The sequence below is a fragment of the Coffea arabica genome, chromosome 3c (genome assembly GCF_036785885.1).
Source record: "Coffea arabica cultivar ET-39 chromosome 3c, Coffea Arabica ET-39 HiFi, whole genome shotgun sequence".
Lineage (NCBI taxonomy): Eukaryota > Viridiplantae > Streptophyta > Magnoliopsida > Gentianales > Rubiaceae > Coffea > Coffea arabica.
This window is the reverse complement of record NC_092314.1, coordinates 9,313,406-9,335,836: the sequence shown is the minus strand read 5'-3', so window position 1 is coordinate 9,335,836 and position 22,431 is coordinate 9,313,406. Positions and strand designations below refer to the sequence as shown.

Below are 22,431 nucleotides of genomic sequence, written 5' to 3'. Positions count from 1 at the left end.
ATTAAAATATTGTTTCAGGGAGTGAAATTAGAATTTTTTACCAAATTTGTCATTTGTACTACATGTCTAATGAATGACAAAATACTACAAATTAATTAACAATTAATAAACTTTAAGGAATATAGTTTATAGGCAAATATGCATTACCTATTTAAAGTACCGGCTCTTTATGGGTATTTTACTTTCAAACATTTAATTTAATACAAATATTTACGCTCAAATACATATTTGTATTTACTTTCAAATATTTAATTTTTGTTAAATACAAAAACTACCAAGCTCTCTTCCGTAAAAATATTAATATAATACTTTTTCAATTTTAGTTACAAACATTTATGTATTTAACATAAATTAAATGATTCAAAATAAAATACCCATAAAGAGCCAATACTTTACTCATGTAATGGATGAAAGCCATAAAGAATTAATACTTTATGGGCTATTTCTTTTTTAAAAAAATATTTAATTTATATTAAATAAATAACCAACCGATTTCCTTTTTGCAAGAATATTACTGTAACACTTTTTGAATTTTACTTACAAACATTGATATATTTATCATAAATTAAATGTTTGAAAGTAAAATATATCTAAAAAGCCGGTACTTTAAATGAATAATACGTGTTTGCCTATAAAGAGCCGGTAACTATTTAAAGTACCGGCTCTTTAAGGGTATTTTACTTTTAAATATTTAATTTAATACAAATATTTATGCTCAAATACAGATTTGTATTTACTTTCAAATATTTAATTTTTGTTAAATACAAAACCTACCAATCTCTCTTCCGTAAAAATATCAATATAACACTTTTTCAATTTTAGTTACAAACATTTATGTATTTAACATAAATTAAATGATTCAGAATAAAATGCATATAAAGAGCGAATACTTTACTCGTGTAATAGATGAAAGCCATAAAAAATTAATACTTTATGGACCATTTTTTAAAAAAAATTAATTTATATTAAATAAATAACCTATCGATTTCCTTTTTGCAACAATATTATTATAACAATTTTTGAATTTTATTTACAAATATTGATATATTTATCATAAATTAAATATTTGAAAGTAAAATACCCGTAAAGAGCCGATACTTTAAATGAGTAATGCGTGTTTGCCCGTAAATTATACTTCTTAAAGTTTATTAATTGTTAATTGATTTATAATACTTTGTCGTTCATTGGATATGTAGCACAAAGGGCAAATCTAGCACAAAATTCTAATTTCACTCTCTAAAATAATATTTTAATCGTTTGGACTAAATTTGCAAAGGATTAGTAACCTCAATGGAGGTCAGTGTAATTTTTCAAACCATAGGGGAGGTCAGTGCAAATGTCAGAAACCTCGGGGGAGGTTTCTGCAATTATCCCTATTAATAATTGTAAACCACTCCATTTTTATTATTCTAATGCCAACATAACAAATGTGACTTTGAACTATATGTGTTATTTTGCTAAACTCATATTTCTATGATGAAATTTTAATTGTAGTTTATAAAAAGAATTTCATGTAACAAGTGCTTCACAATGCCTATCCATTTATTCTTGAATTGTTACAAAAGTATGTAATGCATTAATTAATAAAAAAAGTCTTGTGTAATAGGTTTAATCTCTCATCAATTACAAAATTGATCGAAATAATGTACTTTGGAAGTTTCATTGAGTATTAATAATTGTAAACCGCTCCATTTTTATTATTCTAATACAAACATAACAAATGTGACTTTAAACTATATGTGTTATTTTGCTAAACTCATATTTCTATGATGAAATTTTAATCGTAGTTTATAAAAAAGAATTTTGTGTAACAAGTGCTTCACAATGCCTATCCATTTATTCTTGAATTGTTACAAAAGTATGTAATTCATTTATTAAGAAAAAAGGCTAGTGTAATGGGTTTAATCTCTAGTCAAATACAAAATTGATTGAAATAATGTACTTTGGAAGTTTCATTGAGTATTAATAATTGTAAACCGCTCCATTTTTATTATTCTAATACCAACATATCAAATGTGACTTTAAATTATATGTGTTATTCTTCTAAACTCATATTTTTATGATGACATTTTAATCATAGTTTATAAAAAGAATTTCGTGTAACAAGCGCTTCACAGTGCCTATCAATTGATTCTTGAATTGTTACGAAAGTATGTAATTTATTTATTAAGAAAAAAGTCTTGTGTAATAGGCTTAATCTCTCCTTAATTACAAAATTGATTGAAATAAAGTACTTTAGAAGTTTCATTGAGTATTAATCATTGTAACCAACTCCATTTTTATTGTTTTGAGACCAAAATAATAAATGTGACTTTGAACTATATTCCAATTTTGTCAAATACCAATGCATATATAGATTAATTAATTTTTCAATATTATTTGTGATATCATTTCCCCTTGTTTCCATGTTAAGTGACAAGATTCTAAAGTACTCCCTCAATCTTAATATTAGAGTCATTTTTTGGGAATCCAAATTTATATGGAGATATGGTAATCATTATATTTAGATGAGGTGGCATTGATGAATTACATATATATCCTTTGAATTCAAAATATTGTTTTAATAGAAGTGTATCGAAATTTAAAAAAAAACTTTTTCAAATGGCAAAATTGAAAAGTATGTATTTAATTTGAAATAGCGACTCTTATTTTGGAACATCAATAAAGTAAAAATATGATAACAACTACGGACAAAGGAAGTACATAACAACCGTTTCATGAAATTTGAAGTTCTTTGACAGAGTTGTGAAAGCTAATGCCCCCTGTGTAACACTTTTTCCATGCCTGCATTGTTTGGCTGGTAGATATAAAATTCAAAACCCATAAATACGCTTGATTTAAAGTATTTGGTCTATATGAATCTCCAAGTTCCAAAAATCTTGGGCAATTGTATTACATATTGTTAGACTTTCCCACTTTCATTACACGGATTAATAAAAAACAATAAAATGCAAAATTGAAACTAAAAAAAGCAATAAGCATAAACTAGGATGGAAAAAGGGACGTTTGACATTTAATCATAATTCAGCACCTATGCATGACCAAAAGTTGAAGTCATTACTTCAAAAATACATGAACAGCAATTGTGCCTTTCCAAAATAACCACCGTTTAAAACAAACTTGAGCTTCCAAAAGGTCTTGTCACCTATTACATCCCAAACAAGCCACCTAAACATTTTAAACACTTTCACGGTGCCTTCCAGATTGCAACCTATTTCCAAATTCGCAATGTTAACCTGCACCAGAAAAATCACATATTAACAAGCTAAATTCAAGCAAAAAATTAACTGCAAGCATTTTTAGAATTGAATTACAGGACTTTTGTCAAGAAGACAAATTGCCACATAGAGCAAGGAAAACACATACCATTACTCCTTTTAAACAAAAATAAGCCTAGCTTCAAAAATATTTTATCATCTACCACATCCAAAACTAGCCAAACTTCAAAAACAATTCAAGCTCAAGTGGCTCCTTCTAGATTGCACAGCCTATTTCCATCCAAAATCTCCAAAATAAACCTGCAAAACAAAAATTTAATGTAAGAGATTTTCCACATAATGAAATTTTTTACTAAAACCATTGTGCCTCAACTGCATTTCTCAGCACTAAAACTTCCCATGTATTTGGCTACCCATATTTTGCTTTCCAAAATCACATATAACTTGCATCACATCCATTCATCATTTTGTCATAGTGTATTACTAGAAATAACAGAGGACTGACTCTATGCATTCATATTAATTGAGATTCGTACTAACATCATCACACAGAAGCACAAATTGGTGACATCACCAATAAATTGTTTGAAAGAATGATGATACAACGATGGAAAGTCATTATTATTGCTGAAAGATGTCATGCATGCTCATGCACTTGTCCACCTACCAAGCTGCATGCATTCATGCAGGAGTTTTTTTTGGGGTGGGGGGCGAGGGGTGTTTGGATTTTGGGGCTTTGGATTGTGAGAAGAGAAGCTACATCTGCAACTAGTCATGGAAACGGCTGACAGAAACACAAGCTGTAAAAACTGGAGAGTTCCAAAGAAGTTGTTGGAAACACGGCTAGAAACAGAGGAAAAACAGAGCAGCGATATCACTTCAAGAAAGCAGTGCTATTATGGCACCATACCAATTCCTCACCCAGCTCAGCGGTGAAACAGCTAAAGAAATGTTCTAATTAAGTCGAGAGAGAGAGAGAAAAAAGAAGTCCTGTTTTTCACACAAGATAATGCTAATTAAAATGCCACAACTGATTCATTGAAAGGACTAGCAGCATTTATCCATTGCTCTAACACTGAAGACGTTGAAGCTGTTGGCTCCCCCATTTGATCAATTACACTCCCTATCTTTTAAAGAGTGAACATGGAATCATGGCCAAGAAAACTCAGCAAGATTGCTCTGGGATTAACTTGGCATCAATCTATTACTATAAAATTCAAGACCCTCATGGACATTGATTATTGTAAGAAAGCCTTTTACGTTCCCCTTCTGTCGCTTCCCCAACCAACCGCCCATTCAGAGGAGAAAGAGCGGAAGCAATGGCGGCGCCGGAGGCAAGAAAAATGGCGGACAAGGTGGTGACTATTCTTACTAGGAAGTTCATGACCAATCGTCTTCTTTCCAGAAAACAATTCATCATTGATGTTCTGCATCCTCGAAGGCCTAATGTTTCCAAGGCTGAGTTGAAGGAGAAATTGGCTAGGATGTATGATGTCAAGGACCCAAATGCCATCTTTGTTTTCAAGTCCAGGACGCATTTTGGAGGTGGCAAATCAACCAGGTTTGGATAGATGTATGGTTCTGTAGAGAATGCTAAGAAATCCTGAGAGTTCTAGGCCTTGTCAAATTTTTATAGAGAAAAACAAAAATGTTTTTGCAGCAGAGTTATTTTCTCATTTGTTACTTTGAATTGTGTCTTTGTTCCTTTGAAACTAAGCCTTGAGATTAATGTCGTTGTGTAAAGTACTGATAGTCAAATTCGTCATGCCTTCTGCATCTAAGTTCAGCCAACTTGAAGGACCACAAACATACACAGATTGACAAAAGATCCTATAATCAACAAGGTATGCACCAGAACAAATGCAATTTCAATCCAAATACTGGTTGGCAATGAATTACTGGGTGAATGTAATCAGCTAGAAAATCTACATATCTTCTCATTTGTCATGTTCCGATTAGTGCTATTCAATACTCATTTTAGTAGTGCGCTATTCTAAATCTTGAAGATATCATTGGATGTTACTAGTAAAACAAAACTACTATTACTCAAAATGACATCTCTGAGGACTGGAACTTTTTATTTCTATGCTTTCAGTAGTTGAAGAATAATGGCCTTTACTAACGATAAGGCCAAACCTATAAATTGTCCAAAAGGACAATAGCTAATGATACGAAAGTATTGTTATCTTCTATGATATAGCAGACCATAATTTAACCACTTATTCAACAAAAGCATACCATGTTAAAGACACAACTCCTATACAAGTTAAGAAGGATTAGGGATATAAAATCATACAAGCAAAAAAAGGTTACAAAGGTAATGAACATGGTTCTACCATAAAGAAGCACAAAACAAGAATCCTGACTTGTTGAACATGCCAAATGTGTTAAAAGAAGTGAATAACTCAAATATTATAAACATGAACACGGAGGATGATAGGTAGCAAAGAAAACTCAATCAGATTCTTATGGGATTCACATGGTAGCAATCGATTATTAAATTCAAGAGGACCACATAGACACAATTAGTAACCGCAATAAAAATAACAAGTAAAGTTTTACATATCTAGCCTTGATCTTAAAATAGAAGAAGAAAAAGAAGAAGAAAAAGCGCACCTGATTACAAATTGTTAGAGAGAGAATTCAGAGAAATTAAAAGGGAAAGAGAATGAAATCAACGAACTTGGTGGCATTTATCTTCCTGCATCTGCACTTTACTCTTCTGTTTCTTCTTTTTCTTTTCCTTTTTCAAAGGCCTCTTAACTCTTAAAACTACAACGTTTGGTTGTATTTTTATTTTAGCAAGAATAGAACCACTTCTTGCTATTGGTCAAATACAGATCGGCGAGAACCTGTCCTCACCAAGTGCGGTACATCAGCGTGGAACTGCATGAATTCTCACGAGTACCAAAAAGCCTTGGCGCCACTATGACTACAATTTGGAGGGAAGCTTCCCGCCTTTCTTTTTGGCAAGGATGTTAAGCGAGGAAAGTCATAGTGCTAGCAAAAGTCAAGCTGTCTCCAGCATTTGGTGAGGATATGCTCTGTTCCTCGTCATCCACACATTAATAGCGTTGACTTGTCTGCTCCTCGTAAAAAATTTTGTAGCTAATTCCCCTCTTTGTTGTAGTGACTCTTTGTAGCCACTCAACAATATCTAAGACCAGCTTTTTAGATACTCAAATGTAACAAATATGTATAATACATCCTTAACATAGATATAGAAACTCGTTGGTCTATATTAATTCAAATCCCACTGCTATCTAATTTCGACAGCATTTTGCTTTCCACCTTATTTGTTTATCCATTTGCTCAGGCCTTTGTACTGGGATTTTTACAATATATCACCTATCTCAGTCATATTATACAATGTAAATAATATCACAATAAATATAAGTACAAACAAAACAAATGTGGACATTAGGATAACACTGTGCAAAAATAAAACAAATTTTGACATTTCTTAAAATTTCTGTTGCAAAATCAATCCCCTCTATCTAACTTCAAATCAAATCCATTCCTACAATTAATTGCACCTTAACAATCTAAACTGTGACTGTCGAAGCTGCTCATCCATTTACACGTCCGATTGAGGCGACGCATCGTGCCACTGTTTTCAATGAATATGAAGAGACACAAAGGGAGAAGAGACAGCAAACGCAGCCATGTCCACAAATGGTGGTGATGCAGTCACATGTGGTTTCAGTTCACAGCTTTACTCATCTAGTCTTCGAGAGTGTACTTTCTGGTCCATGCATGCATGATCTGTCAACCTTGTGATTGTCCTTGTTTTCTTTCCGACACGGAAAGAACACACACACCCAATTAACTTAGATAAACGCCGGAGTAAACGACAAAACAGGATTTCTATGACCTTGTGATTGTCCTTGTCTGTTGGCTTTGCTTGTCTAGAGACATATTCACTTTCGTCATTTTCGTCGATCTAAGATCATCTTGCTTTGCTAGAATATTCAGCCACAGAGAAAAATCAAATTTTCCTGCTCAAGCCTAACAAATTACAACTTCTGATCATGTTGGTTACTGATTGTTAGTAACTTGTGCACATTGGAATTGGAAAAAGTGTTCAAATGATTAAGATCTAGATCTCTAGAACTAGAAAACCAATTACTTGGAAATTTTCTTTACTGAAAACTTTTATATTAAGTAAAGACATGCATATCTATTAACTCTTACAGTATTAATTTTTCTTAGACTTTGGAGCATACGCCAAAATTGGTCGAATGCGGAAATAAATCAATTTAGCATTAATTAACAGGTCTCATTTGCATAAAACTTGGGCTTATCCAACTAGGAATATGTCCACACTCATTGGTATACATTTTCTGCACTTGGTTTACCATTTGAATGCACATCCATTGTTATCACCTCTGACATTAGACATTGCTCTGATTTAACTTCATTTTTTAGAAAAAGCGAATGCATGAACTCTGTTTTACGAGTGGGTACTTATGAGAGAAACACTTGAATTTGAACATTCATGTGCGAACTGCTAATATCACAATCACTCTACAAAGTGATATATATATATATTGCGAACTGCTAATCTTTCAAAAATTCAAGCTCGTAAAATGATATGTGCCCCCATTATTGTTTTCCTTATCTGTCTAGATCAACAAGTTTGCCGCAGCTGGTTTGCAAATTGCAACAGTGGGAAAGCTTTTTCCCTTATCCGTACCACTAAAATTATCTGTCAAGCAATCGTTGTCAAATTGCCCAAAGAAATAATCCAAGTTGAAACAGGCGTGGCCAAATACTCGAATTAAGTCCCTTGATTTGGCGGAAATTGTGGAGTTGGTACTATATCTTCTTGGCAATTCGGATTTGAACCTTTTTTAAAACATCTGCCCATTGCATAGGATTCGTCTAGTGCGTCTTATCCCTTCATGTGATTAATGAACTATTATACGAAATAGAGTTTACTCAGTACACACTTTCGGGTAACGGCTACGGGTTCTCTTATCAAAAAAAAAAAAAAAAGAATCAAAGCCATCCTAATCAAACTATAAAACAAGTGCCGTGCCGTAAACATTTTGAAACAAAAGACTTATCTACTATTTTATGGTTCAAGAACTTTTCAACAATTTATCACTTGTTTAGTAACTCAATTCCTTGTGCCTGACATAAGCTAATCAATCTTGGGACATTAATATTGCAAACAACATTACGCACACGAATTCGCAAGATTTTGTTTATTTTAGTAATACGATTACGTGAAGAGGATATTCGAGTACAGTTTTCATTCCACTCCTTTTCACACTGGTAGAATTATAGAACTTTTGCAGGAGAGAAAAAATGATCAATGTCCATCCTAGTATATCCAGTTGTAGACGATTACGTGATTTTGTTGCATTTTTTCTGCAATAGTGAGTATATGCTTCGCAAAACTAATGCACTAACAGTACATTCTTCTCAATATTGTCGATACCTTTCATTCTTTACATTAATGAGGCACAAAAGAAATAAAAAATGATATCATAGTTTTTTATTTATTTTTTTTTTGTAAAAAACAAATGATATCATGGTTGTTTGGAGCAATCAATTTCACTTTACCTTAATGTGTTTATTCTTGTATTTCTTTTTTTTTCTTTTTTTTTTTCTGGACGGGAGTTTTAGGGGGTTCCTTTCCTTTTATGGGTTGGTTCCTAATAGGTGGCAAAAACTTGGTAGAGCTTATCTACAAAACTTAGTAATCCAAATTTTGCCATATCTTTATTGTGCATTTAATGTTTGATTTGGTGATATTATATGACAAATTTTGAACTAATCGATCTATAGGTGAGGTTATAGATTGGGTCTACTTAAGTCTTTGCCCTAATAGTTAGACAGATAGAAATCTATATCTATATGTATTGCAGGAAGAGATTTTAGAATGGTTAAATCAGAATGCTTATAACTTCTCATTCTTTTTTTTTTTTATAGAATTTTGAATTTTTTTAATTGTTATATATCCTTTCATGTCTTTTGAATTTAAAAGTAAGAAGTGGCCCACTTATATAGGAATTTGATTTGAAATTTATTAATGTGAGGGTAAATAAAAAGAAAATTCACCAACCGTACTAAAAGTAAAAAAGTAAATAATAATATTTTATTTTTCAACTTAGTAATCCTAACTAAAAGGCCAAATTATATAGAATACAAAAGGAAAATAATATTCATTGGTCATGGATTTAAAATATCAATAATGGTACCATTTGTGAATTCTAAATTATGAAATCACAAAATAGAAAACAAAGTACTACTAGCCTAAAAAACAAATTATGGATTTAAATGGGTTGGGGAGAATGGTGAAGGGAAAAGAATAGGAAATTGGGTGGCGAAAATAGAAAGTCAGAGACTAGCTATAGGTGAGAGAAAGAGAATAGCAAAGAATTAAAGAGCGGTGGGAAAAGTCGAAAAAGAAAGGTAAACTACTATAAGATTGGATGAATGGAGGGGTAGAAGCAGTGTTGTTAGATCCGGACCAAACCGGACCAATCAGTTCGATTGGTTAGATTGTGAACCGGCCTTCTTCCGGAGTTAGTTTATAGCACAAAACTACTTTGGTAAAAAATCAGTCAAAACCGTCAAAAATCGGTTAAACTTGTGTCTCGATTCGACTGGTTGACCTGGTTCTCAAACTTTTCTTTCTTGTTTTTCTCAAACATAATTTGAGCTATCAAAATTGTAACACTTTCATTTATTAATAGGAATATGAAAATGCCACCCCTTTCATGTAAATACCAAAATCACTCACTTTCCTAAATGATTTCTAAATCAAGATATTTCATCCCTATTATCTTATAAATTTAGCATCAATGATTCCAACTTGCATTAATTTGTTTTAATTTAGTTTTTGAATTAGTTTTGGGAAATGGACATAGTTTAGTCATGAATTTACATTTTTATATATAATTATTAGGTGTATATTTGATTATAAGTTTAATATTTTTGGAACATTTTGTATGATTGGTCCAATATAATCAAGTACTTAATTTCAATATTTCTGAAACTTATAAAAATATAAAATAATTATGATCTCATGCTGATGTCGACGGGTTTTTGAGAACAGTCTGATCGATCCGACTAGTTCACTCCTGATCCAATAGTTTAGCTGAATCGCTATCTGATCCGAGTTTAACAACATTGGGGAGAAGAAAGAATAGGATTGTAGGGATATGACAAGAAGGATGGTATCGTGGTAAAATGTCTGAAAGTCATAGAAGGCAGCGGATAGCTAATTAACAAGTAAGAGATGATGAAAAGGATGATAGTATTTAATAATTTTGAAAATTTTAAAAACACATCTTACAAAAGATTATTTCAAATCTATATTAAAATTCATGTAGAACATTATTCTATAAGCACTCAACAATTTTAGGATTACAAGATGAGAGAAAATTTTTCTAAAATTGAGGAAAATGAATTAGTTATACTTTATATTTTTAATGTTAAAACTTTTGATGTATAGGTGTAACATGATATATTGATAAATAAGTTTACAATTGTTCTATCATGTAAATCATTATAAATTAAATTATTTTATTCAAATTGTTATCGTATATTGACAGACAATAGGTTAACAAAATTTGGCTTCAACTTATTTAAGATATTAAAATTAAGAAAGTTCATTTTGTACTTACGAAATAAACCTTTTTTAACATGTTAAGTATACACTTCTTTGAATCTTTTTTGCTTTTTTCATATACTTTAGTCTATATTATAATATATAAGTATTATTTTGAATTGAAATATAAATCTGTGTGCTAGTTTGGCAGTCATTGTACGGATGAAACGACATATGGGGTCACACCCAATTGTGCTTATTTTTACACGGGAGCGAGGATGGACACGGGAGCGAGGATGGGCCATCCAAGCTGGATTAGGATATCCTTACAACAATTTCATCCTATCCAGTTGATGCTGACGGATCAGTATAACAGACCAACTACATATTTTGTTTCTATATAATCACAAGAAATATTCTCATTCACTTTGATTACATTGAAAAGGTTAACAGCCCAACTACTCCCTTTTTTTACTTTAAATTTGTTGAAAGAAAGAATGGTAATGCGATACCCAGCCAGTGGTATCATGATCGGAAAATTTTTTGTTTGGATTTGAACTAATTATTTGACATGCCTAGTCATTAATCAAGAAGCAGTATAGGACCCCTTTTTGGGCACAAGGTAAAATGTGATTTAGCAGCCTTTGTATGCCAGCTGAAATTTAAGAAACCTGCTAATGGGTTCTTGAGTTAAAACTCAGTTGATTCCAAGGTCAAATCACAAATAAGTGAAGCCATCCTGCCCAATTGATGGATTGGCATATGGTGAAAAACCATCTTTGGGTTCATTTGACTACTACTAAGAATAAGCTATTGGGAATTTGGGAATCAACAACATCAGTTGGGCAGCAAACGGGCAGCAATAAATTCTAAGACTATTATAGCTATGCAATGACACTTGAGCCTCTTAAAAGGGGGGAAAAACAATGGTCATCAGCCATTATTTCTCATATAGAAGTGTAGCTTTTATTAGGGGTGATAATTTCCAAAGGGGTGATAATTTCCAACTAGAGCTGTTAAGCGAAACGAGTAGCTCGAAAGCTCGTTAAGGCTCGGCTCGATAAGGCTCGAGCTCGGCTCGTTAATTTCAATTAACGAGCCGAGCTCGAACTCGACAAATACTCGTTTAGTTATCGAGCCGAGTAAGCTCAAACTCGATTCTTTATCGAGTAGCTCGGTTGAGCTCGACAAAGAAGGGTATTTGTGTCATTTTAGCAGTCAACAGGTAGAAATTTGGACTAGGGTTGATATTGCATCGTCTCATACTCTCATTCTTCATTTCTGCCTCTCCCTCTCCGCTGCACCCCGCAAGGCCGCAACCAGTAAGTCAGTAACCCACAGGCCACAGCCGCACCCACAGCCCCGCAACGCCGCAGCTCCGCAACACCGCACCCAGTAACCCACAGCTCCGCAACACCCAGCAACCCCTCAGCCCCGCAACACCGCAACCCGCAACCAGTAACCCACAGCGGCACCCACAGCCCCGCAACGCCGCAGGTTCGCAACCCCGCAGCCCCGCAACCCCCGCAGCCCCGCAGCCTGCAACCCCGCAACACCGTAACTCCGCACTCCACAGCAAGCCGCACTCCACAGCCGCAACCCACAGCAACCTCTGCCTCTACTGCCGCCCACAGCCTCTGTTTTCTGCCATTAACAACCCCGTCCACGGCCAGGGCCAAAAACCAGTCCAATTTGACTGGTTTCTCTAATCCTTCGTGATTTCTGGTAAGTCTCGTCTCTTTTCGTAGGTTAATTATACTGAATGACAAGAGTTCATTCTTGATTAGTTTGATATTTTCGTCTTGGGGCCATTTATGTGTGTGTGAATTGAGTTAAATGAATTATTGAATGAATAATATAGGCACTGGCTGCATAGAGGGATGTTTGATTTTCTTTTTTTTTCTTTTTTGTTTTGCTGTTTTCCTTTTCTTTTGCTTCCCATCGAGGGATCCACAAGGCAGAAGCTAAACCTTGCCATGGGTGCACGACCACGTGAGAATGAGGATGGGATGATTTGGCAATTTTTTGTTCATGGCATTGCGCCTGCAGCACAGGCTGGCACCATTTACTTCTCTAGATAATTTCTCTATAGATGAAAATACTTCTCTGTCTACCTTTCTTCTTTTCCTCTTTTTTCAGGAGAAATGGAGAGTTAACTAATCTTATTTGTAGAGATTTATTCTGAATTCAGGTCTAATTGCCCACTAATATTGGATTCTAAAATTGTTTGTTATTTGTTGCATAAATGGTACTTCAGGTTTTATTGCTAATTTGGATTCATGCATTTGTAGAAATGGCGAAAAGCAAGCTGAAAATAGTTATTAAATATCATATGGACTTGACTGCATATATTCCTGCATATGTTCCTTATGGACTTGACTCAAGTATATTTTTCCTTTTAAATAATAGGTATGTACAGTCACCAAGGATCGTCAACAAGCCCTATTATGGAGGTTGGAAATGAAACTGTCGAACAAGAACTTGAGGTGGAGTCTAATGCTGATGAGATGAGCGAAGAAGAGCTGGACTTAGATCACTTAGATCAGCCGAATGAAGGAACAGAAACAAGGGAAAAAGGTGCTGTTGAAGGAGCAAATCCGTTTGAAAAAAAACAACGGAAAAAGAAGTCAACAATATGGGAGGATATGACTATAGTAAAACAGCCTGATGGAACATTGAAAGTGCAGTGTAATCACTGCAAAGAACTATTTGTCAAAAATCCATCTGGAGCTACTTCTCAACACAAGCGTCATCTCAAAAATTGCCTACAAAAGAGGCTGGCTGTTGGAGAGGAAAATCAAAAGAGGCAGCAAGTGTTATCCTTTACCGAAGGCCCCTCGGATGGTATAACGTCTATAACTAATTTCTCTTATGATCATGCTAAAGTACGAGAGTTAGAAGCTCATATGGTTCTTGTACATGAGTATCCCTTCTCTATGTTGGATCATGTTGTTTTTAACAAGTTCATGAAAGCTGCATTTCCATTTTATAAAAAGATTAACCGGCAAACAGTAAAGGAAGATTGTGTGACTGCTTTCATGCTTGAAAAGAGAAGGCTGAGAAATATCTTAAAAGGTGCCAATAGGGTTAGTATAACCACAGATTTGTGAAAATCTGGTCAAAAAATTCAATACATGGTTGTGACTGGGCATTTTGTTGATAGTGATTGGGTGTTGCAAAAACGGGTTCTAAATTTTTGTAATGTCCCACCTCCTCACACGGGTATAATTATTGCTGATGCGTTAAGTAAGTGTTTTCTTGAGTAGGGGATTGAAAATAAGGTTTCTACTATCACTGTGGACAATGCTTCTTATAATGATGTATGCATTAGGAGAGTTAAAGAGGATTTCTCTCTAAGAAAAAGGTTGAGCATTGGAGGAAAAATTTTTCATGTTAGGTGTTGTGCCCATATACTTAATTTGCTTGTTCAAGATGGGCTTAATCAAATTGTTGATGTGATTGATGTTGTTCGAGAAGGGATTAAATATTTAAAAAATTTAGAGTCTTGCCTCAATGAATTTGCCAAAATAAAAAAACAGCTTCAATTGCCTTCTAGAAAGCTCATTTTGGACTGCCCAACTAGGTGGAACAACACTTATTTGATGTTGGCTTCAGCTCTAGAGTTTAGGGATGTATTTCCCAGGTATGGGGACATTGATCTTGGGTTTCACTATGTCCCAAGTGAGTTTGAATGGATGAAAGTTGAAGAAGTATGTAAATTTTTGGGTATTTTTTATGAGATCACCAATATTATTTCTGGATCCGATTACCCAACAGCTAATCTTTTTCTTGTAGAGTTGTCTAGGATTAAATAGCTATTAAATGAAAAAGCTCTCGATTTTTCTGATCATATTAGGTTTATGGCTGAAAGTATGGCACAAAAATTTGACAAGTATTGGGGTGAAAGCAATGTTTTGATGTCTTTGGGTGCTATTCTTGATCCGAGGTACAAAATGGTCCTTGTTAATCATACTTTCCCAGTTATTTATGGAGAAGTTGCAGCCCCTAGGTACATTGATGAGATGAGATGCATTCTTTATGACCTTTATAATGAATATGTGGATGCTTACATCTCATCTCATAGTGAGGAACCACCAAGGGAAGCTGGAAAAAGAAAACATTCGGAAATTTCAAGTAAATCTACTCAAGGGGCTGCTAAAAAGCTTGGAGTTAATGTTCTAACTGGGAAAGAAAAATTTCAGATGGTTGTTAGTGAAATTGACAAGGCTCCCCCTGAAAAATCAGATTTAGATGTCTATTTGGAAGAGGGCAGATGTGTTTGTGATGCAAATGCAAATCTTGATGTCTTGGGTTGGTGGAAAGGGGAAAGGTGGAGGTTTCCTATATTGTCAAGATTGGCAAGTGATATACTCGCTATTCCAGTTACAACCGTGGCGTCCAAATCTACTTTCAGTGCTGGTGGTAGAATAATCGATGATAGGCGTGCTTCTATGTCCGTTGAAACGGTTCAAATGCTACTTTGTGGGAATGATTGGATCCGCAATCTTCATGGGTTAAAAAACAAGTCTCGTGTAAGTAAAATATATACTCTACTAGTTATTTATTTTGGCAGCTCATTTTATCTTGCTAGGAGTTGTAACTTTCTTGTTTTCGTTTTGTAGGAACCACTCGATGTTTCCGAATCATCTACAATTGAAGAAATTGATCTTCCGGACATTTGAAGGCTGTTTTCTGGAATATGTGATGCTGTTTCTTGTGATTTGTAAAGCTGGACTTGTGAAGCTGTACTTTTTCTTGTGATTTCTGAAGGGGTTGTACTTTTTCTTGTCAGGTGTTTGAAGTTGGACAATTTTTAAGCTATGTAGCAGTGTTTTACATGGTTATTTGGTTGTAGTTTGTGCGTTTATTTGGCTGGACAAAACCTGTTATGGTATATTGGCTCTTATGAATGTTGTCTCATATGGAATTAGATTGTAGTTTGTGTATTTGTTGACTGCAGCCCCTGGAGTTTGTGTTGTATGGATCATGGATGTTATGGTCTTATTTGTCTTGGATGAAATGTGGTTAGAGTTTGTGTATTGTTGAATGTGAATGGCATTGGTTGCCAATCCTAATATTTTTTGTTGATTTTGGATAGCCTAAATCTGGATATGCTAGAGCAGGACTTCGTAATAACTGATTGTTGAATTTTGAAATCGAGCCTCAAAATCGAGTCTCGAGCTTCGAACTCGAGTCTAAAATCGAGCCTCGAGCCTCGAGCTCGGATAGATATTTCGAGCTCGAGCTCGAGCTCGTCCGAGCCTGGCTCGTTTGTGATAAACAAGTCGAGCTCGAGCTCGAGTTCGAGTCACATTTCCTTTTTTCGAGTCGAGTTCGAGTGCATATTATGGCTCGTTAGCGCTATCGAGCGAGCTCGAGCTTGGCTCGAATTCGTCACGAGTCGAGCTCGGCGTTCAGATACTCGGCTCGACTCGGCTCAATTAACAGCACTATTTCCAACGCGACCTGAAAACATGACACGAATTTAACACGAAATTAATGGGTTTGGATTGAAGTTTCGCGGGTTCGGGTCAGAATCGGGTCGAATCTGATGAATCCGAAAAGAAAACGGGTTGAATTCGGATCAATCCGTGGGTGACCCAATATAACCTGATAACCCGTTTACGAATTAAAAATAATTTAATAAAAATAAAAATTATTTTATCTAACTAAACTAAGTTATTCTTTTTTTTTCAAAGGCATTAATCACTTAATCCTAAATGAATTTATTTAACTTGTGTAAAGTTGAAATTATTATATATTTGGACAAATAATGTTTTATATTATTTTTTACTTTTATACTATTTTAATTTATTTTATATTTGGTTTGGGATAAAACACTTTTACGGTGTTTTAATTTATTTTAAATTTGGTTTGGGATTATTTATTAAAATTTTATTACTTGATTATGTAATTAGTCTTGTGCAAAATTGGTTTTATTAGAAATTACAGTGATAAATTAATAAATTAAAATTAAGTTTCAGATCATTTCGGGTCGACCCCACAAACCCGAAATTTTCGGGTTCGGATTAGGTATCCTAATCCCGTTTCGGGTTGGCGGGTCATATTCGGGTCAGCGAGATTTCTATTATATCCGAGTCTCAACCCTACTTGCCAACCCGATTTGGACCTGATTGCCACCCCTAGCTTTTATGTGGATATCAAGAATCGAACTTCAAATGATGTGACCTTGATTCTAAACTAATCGCAAAAGCCAATTAATCATTCCGTATTATAATTATTCCTTGTAATTTCAAGAAGTAAAATCCAAACCAATCAAAACTTTTCACAGAATTTTAACAATCCTACCTTTTTTTTTGGCTCACATAATTGTAATTTTTTTTGTTTTTCTTTTTGTAAAGAAGATATCTTATTTACACTCTTTTTTCGCTCACACTCCTTCCTTCTACAACACCCAACTTATGGATGCAAACAAACCGAGCAATTCAGGAACGGCTCAAGTTGAGATCGATCAATATCAAATTCGAGTCCAGCTCGAGTTCGAACTCGAGTTCAAAATATTAAACTCGTTAGCTCGCGAGCGACTCGCGAGTTTGAGTATATAAAAATATATATATGTTTTTTTATTTTTTATTTTAATAATAAAATTACATATATATCATTAATATTTTATTATTTATTGAGAAAAATATTATTTTATTTATTTTTTAAAAAATAAAATAATTATTTTTATTTTTTCGAACTCAAGCTCGAATTCGAATTTCAAAATTGCCAACTCGTCGAGCTCAAGTTCAATAAAATTAAAGTAAACTCGACTCAATTAGATCAAAATTCGACTTCGCTCAATTCATTTGCACCCTGATCCAACCCATCCATTCTTTACATAATTTTAATACACGTTCATCTTTATTGCCTATTAAGTTTCAATTTCCAAATACTAAAACAAACAAAATTTACATATATTACCAAATAAAACTATAGTTAACTAGTGGACAACTATAATAGTTAACTAGTGAATAATGAGAAACAAATCATAAACTAAATTTTATACATGACTCCTCCACTCAAAAAAAAAAAATCATAGTACATTTGCTCCGGTACACCTAAGTAGCAGTGAAAATTCGTACAAACCCAATCTACACCGTCGGATCATCATCGTCAAAATCCATGATCTCATCCTCCGAACGGCAACTTCTCAGCACCGGAAATATTAATCCCAGCTCGTTTAACATTCTGAAAAATGGGTCGTACCAATTTTTGTTGATGAATGGGTCTAAGAAGCTCCTCGTTGAAATCAATCTCGACGTTCAAAACTCGCCGATTCTGGCCGCGATTTTGGCGTCCATGAAATTGTGGGATCTCGGGAAACGATTTTGCTTGGCCTTTAATTGAGGTAAGAACTCTGGCTCGGTGGTGGAAGCTATGGCTATGATGGATTCTGTTATGGGTTTCGTCACCTGGGCTGTGATTTTCCGGCAAGAGAGGAGTATGCGGAGGAGGTGGAGCTGCTGCTGGGTGGTGCCGCCCATTTTAAGTGTCGCTGTTGATTTTTGGGATTTCGAGATTTAAGGGCCAATTTTGTAAGGGGCTTCAGCTATATTCATTTGACATTTCTGATTTGATCCAATTATTTGAGGCCCAACTCTATCATCAGCACACAGGATAGGCCCAATGCTTATATTGGGTGCAGAAAGGAAAACCTGAGGGCTGAGGGTCATGTGTAAATATATGTGTCACGATAAACAACGGATGTGTCCCTGGTCCTGTGTATTTTGACTTTTGATTATTAAATAATTTTTTATCATAAATTAGTCCTTAAACTAACAAAGGAGTTTTTTTTTTTTTTTTTATATCATACTTTGAATTGCCAAATACAGCTTCCTCCTCATAATGTTTTTTATGCATGATAAAGGTCGATTTATAATTTTATAATGTCAGTAACTAAATAGATACTAACTCACTCCTATGCGTATGTTATTTTACTGTTAAACTTTGACTCAACTACTTATTTTAGTATTAGTCTTTTTATGTTCAACCTTTTGGATTAATCTTCTATACACTTACAGTGTATACACTTTCACTCTAGATGCATAACATATAATTCAAATTTTATATATATGTTGTATATTCAACCGTGATAGTGTATACACGTCATTATATATAAGATTTACTCTTAACTTTTCTTGTGTTACATTAACTTTTAAGATCTAGTAATTATTTGAGTTTCGCATACTTTAAGAATAAAAGATTCCCATGCTTGGGCTAAAGGAACATTAAATCTTTTACCATGTTTAACGGATCAATGGAGATACTTGGAAGCATTATTGTGATTAACTACAAGTTTCAAAGGGTGGAAAAATATAGATGTAAAGTATAGATGGTATAATTTACTTCCATTATTGTGCTTCTAGCAGGAAATTAAGGATAGAAATTACTGAGATACTATCACAGACATAATTTTTAGCAGATAACCACATTGACAAAAGGTTAGGAAGAAAGAAGTTGGTATTGGATTCCAAAGGATAGGACGGCTTAAAAGAGAAGGCTTTCAATTATTATTTGTAGAATATTGCATATATGTTCTTGCCAAAAGCTAAAAACCATTCTTTCCTTTTGAGGTCAGTATGGAAGACGGCTGAAACATGCGATTGCAACAAGATGACAGTTCAAGTACAAGGACAATATTATTGTTCCAAATTCACCAAGCCCATTAAAACAAAAACACATTTTTTATCTTGACATTTTCCTTATTCCAAATCAAAAGGTGTAAATCTATTAGTTGGAGCCACATCATAAGTCACAACATATCTTCAAAAATTAGGTTAATCCACGTAGTGAAAATGAAGGATCCACTAGTTTGGATTTTCTTCCATGCATGTTTGCATGGCAGATGGCTAAAACAAAGGGATCGATTGCCGGGATTCTACTACCTCAACTAAATCTGCAGATAAAGGTTAAATATTCTCAAGAATAAGCTCAACTGATAGTGATATTAGCTAGGTGGCCGCGAGGTTTCTCGTTCGACTTTCAAATTCTGTGTATTTGTACGTGTGGAATAGAATTTATATGTGTCAAGCGAATTTCTTATTAATGTACTAATAGTACTTGGAAAACAAGCAATGGCTAACTTTTGACTTGTGAATACAACAAAAGAGGCATGGTATTACCAATTATGTCAATTGAAGTTGCATATTTGTTCTTGATCTTCAAATAACGTTCCCAACTCCAGATTGCCAATATAAAAAAATGTTTCAAGACTTCGGTCAGCATGAACCTAGTGCTATTCAAAATGAAAATCATTGCCTTGGTCTCCACGTTTGAATGAAATAAACAAATGCTATTGAAACTGAAAGTCATACCTTTGTCTACAGGTTTGAATAATTTACTATAAGTTTTTCATTTTTCATTGCGAACATATTTAATTCTGATTATCAAATCTTTTTTTTTTTTTTTTTTTATGTTGAAGTGTTTGACAAGGGTTCCAAACTTGTATTGGAAAGTAAGGAGAGAAGGGAAAAGCGGGGCGGCAATGTAGAGGAGTCCAGCCAATAGAGCCAATATATGTCCATTTCCAAGAGAACTTTCAGAGACACTAAACATACAGAACAAGACAAGTCAAACATTGTGAGCACTAAGTATAAAAGCTAATCACAAGGCACTTATAAAGTCATCAAATACAATCTCTTCACAAATTGTTAATCAAAACCATCATGAAGAAGCCTCAGCACTTTCTCATAACCGCTCTTCCAGCCCAGGGTCACATCAACCCAACTCTTCAGCTAGCTAAGAGCCTCGCGCGAAATGGTGCACGAGTCACCTTTGCCACCACCGTTCATGGCTTTAGCTGCATCAACAAGGCCCTTCCAAGATACAATGGTCTTTCCTATGCCACCTTCTCTGATGGTTGCGATGACGAGGAGTCCAGTAAAAGGCGCGATCGCGGGAGGTTTTTCGCTGACTTGAAACACTTCGGTACCCAAACCGTCAGGGAGTTGATCAAGACTCTGTCTGAAGAGGGCCGACCTGTTACCTGCTTAATCTACACAATCTTATTGCCCTGGGTGGCAGAAGTGGCCTTCGAGATGAAAATACCGTCGGTTTTTTTCGTGATTCAGTGTGCTACTGCATTTGCAATCTACCTCAGATACTTCAACAGCCAGGATGGTGTTTATGATGGTGTTCGTGAAATTGATCCCTCAATTTCAATACAATTGCCTAATCTTCCATTGTTTTTGAGTACCGACTTGCCCACCATAATCATGCCTTCTAATCCATACTTCGCTTCTACTGTGCCTGTTTTCCATGAACATATAAAAATCTTGGAGCAAGACACTAAAGCTTGTGTACTTGTCAATACTTTTAATGACTTAGAACAGGCATCACTCAGAGCAATAACTAATATGAATGTGATTCCAATTGGACCTTTGATTCCTTCTGCTTTTTCTGATGGCACTGATCTAACAGACAAGTCTGTTGGTGGTGACTTATTTGACAGCCCGAAACAGGACTATATTCGATGGTTGGATTTGAAGCCAGAACGCTCTGTTGTTTATGTATCGTTCGGAAGCCTTGCGACGTTAAACAAAGAGCAAAAGATTGAGATTTTCCATGGATTAGAAGAAGCTGGTTGGGATTATTTGATGGTCATCCGAAAATCGGATAATGAAGACCAAGAAGTAAAGGAAATGATGGAAAATGGGCTGAGTGGAAAGGGAATAATAGTGCCATGGTGTTCACAAATGGAAGTACTCTGTCACAAGTCTATAGGGTGTTTTCTCACGCACTGTGGGTGGAATTCAACATTGGAGAGCCTTACTGCTGGTATACCAATGATTGGATGCCCACAATTTTCTGATCAGACAACAAACGCAAAACTAATTGAGGAAGTTTGGGGCAATGGGGTAAGAGCAAAGGCTAATGAAGCATCGTTGGTGGAGAGAGAGGAGATCAAGAGGAGCTTGGGTATTGTGATGGGATGTGGAGAAAAGGGGGAGAAAATAAGAAGAAATGCTGCTAAATGGAGAGGCTTGGCTGTGGATGCTGTGAAGGAAAATGGATCTTCACACAACAATCTCAAACTTTTCTTGGAGAGTTTGGGATAGGGAAAAGAACCTTTTTTTTTCACAGTAGAGCTGCCTTTCAATCTATGTCCATGTAACCTGTCATTCAAGGAATTCATTATAGAATAATACACATCTTCTATGTTACTCCGACTCGGGTATCTATCTAAGTATCTAATTCATCATCCATCTAAAATTAAAATACGAGGACACTCCTAAAAACTCGTACACGGGTACATGGATACGGCAAAATTTCTCTTAAACATAAGGATTATACAGTACGGCCAATATACAGCTCATAGCTCACTAAGCATTGGAGAATTCTAAGGTAACCAACAAGTCATAACTCAAAAAGATTCTAGTACAAGAAGGATTCCAATGGTCCCTCCAAGGTAGCCGACCTGGTGGTGATGTAGTACCTAGTTAGAGCATCCATCAGAGTTCGACCCTTGTAACAAAAAATAGGGAATAACCCAACAACCCAAATAAGGGTTGGAGCCTGAAGTGGGACTGGCCATTTTTTTTGACAAAAAAAAAAAGGATTCCAATGAAACAAGTCTTCCAATCCATGGGTTTCTCACCCATGTCTCCTCCTCTTCCTTCGCAATTAGACCTCACAAAGATCAAT

The 22,431-nt window shown here is 34.8% G+C and overlaps 1 protein-coding gene and 2 long non-coding RNA genes across 3 annotated transcripts; 2 read left to right on the top strand and 1 right to left on the bottom strand.

The window, feature by feature from the left end:
• Nucleotides 1-2,986: 2,986 nt before the first annotated feature.
• On the bottom strand, nt 2,987-6,279 carry LOC113734538 (uncharacterized). Its single transcript, XR_003459324.2, has 3 exons — nt 5,835-6,279; nt 3,367-3,518; nt 2,987-3,236 (listed from the first exon to the last, which is right to left on the bottom strand). It is a non-coding gene; the product is annotated as an uncharacterized lncRNA (long non-coding RNA).
• Nucleotides 6,280-12,299: 6,020 nt separating this feature from the next.
• Nucleotides 12,300-15,870, top strand: LOC113734537 (uncharacterized). Its single transcript, XR_003459322.2, has 2 exons — nt 12,300-12,507; nt 15,405-15,870. It is a non-coding gene; the product is annotated as an uncharacterized lncRNA (long non-coding RNA).
• A 4,535-nt stretch (nt 15,871-20,405) lies between these two features.
• Nucleotides 20,406-21,929, top strand: LOC113733782 (UDP-glycosyltransferase 75C1-like). The gene has a single exon (XM_027259959.2). It carries the CDS (start codon nt 20,454-20,456, stop codon nt 21,843-21,845), a length of 1,392 nt encoding a protein of 463 aa, XP_027115760.1. The 5' UTR covers nt 20,406-20,453; the 3' UTR covers nt 21,846-21,929.
• Nucleotides 21,930-22,431: the final 502 nt, after the last annotated feature.

What these genes read in the sequence shown, in the direction of transcription:
- LOC113733782 (XM_027259959.2), top strand. Translation starts at nt 20,454, where the DNA reads ATGAAGAAGCCTCAGCACTTTCTCATAACCGCTCTTCCAGCCCAGGGT.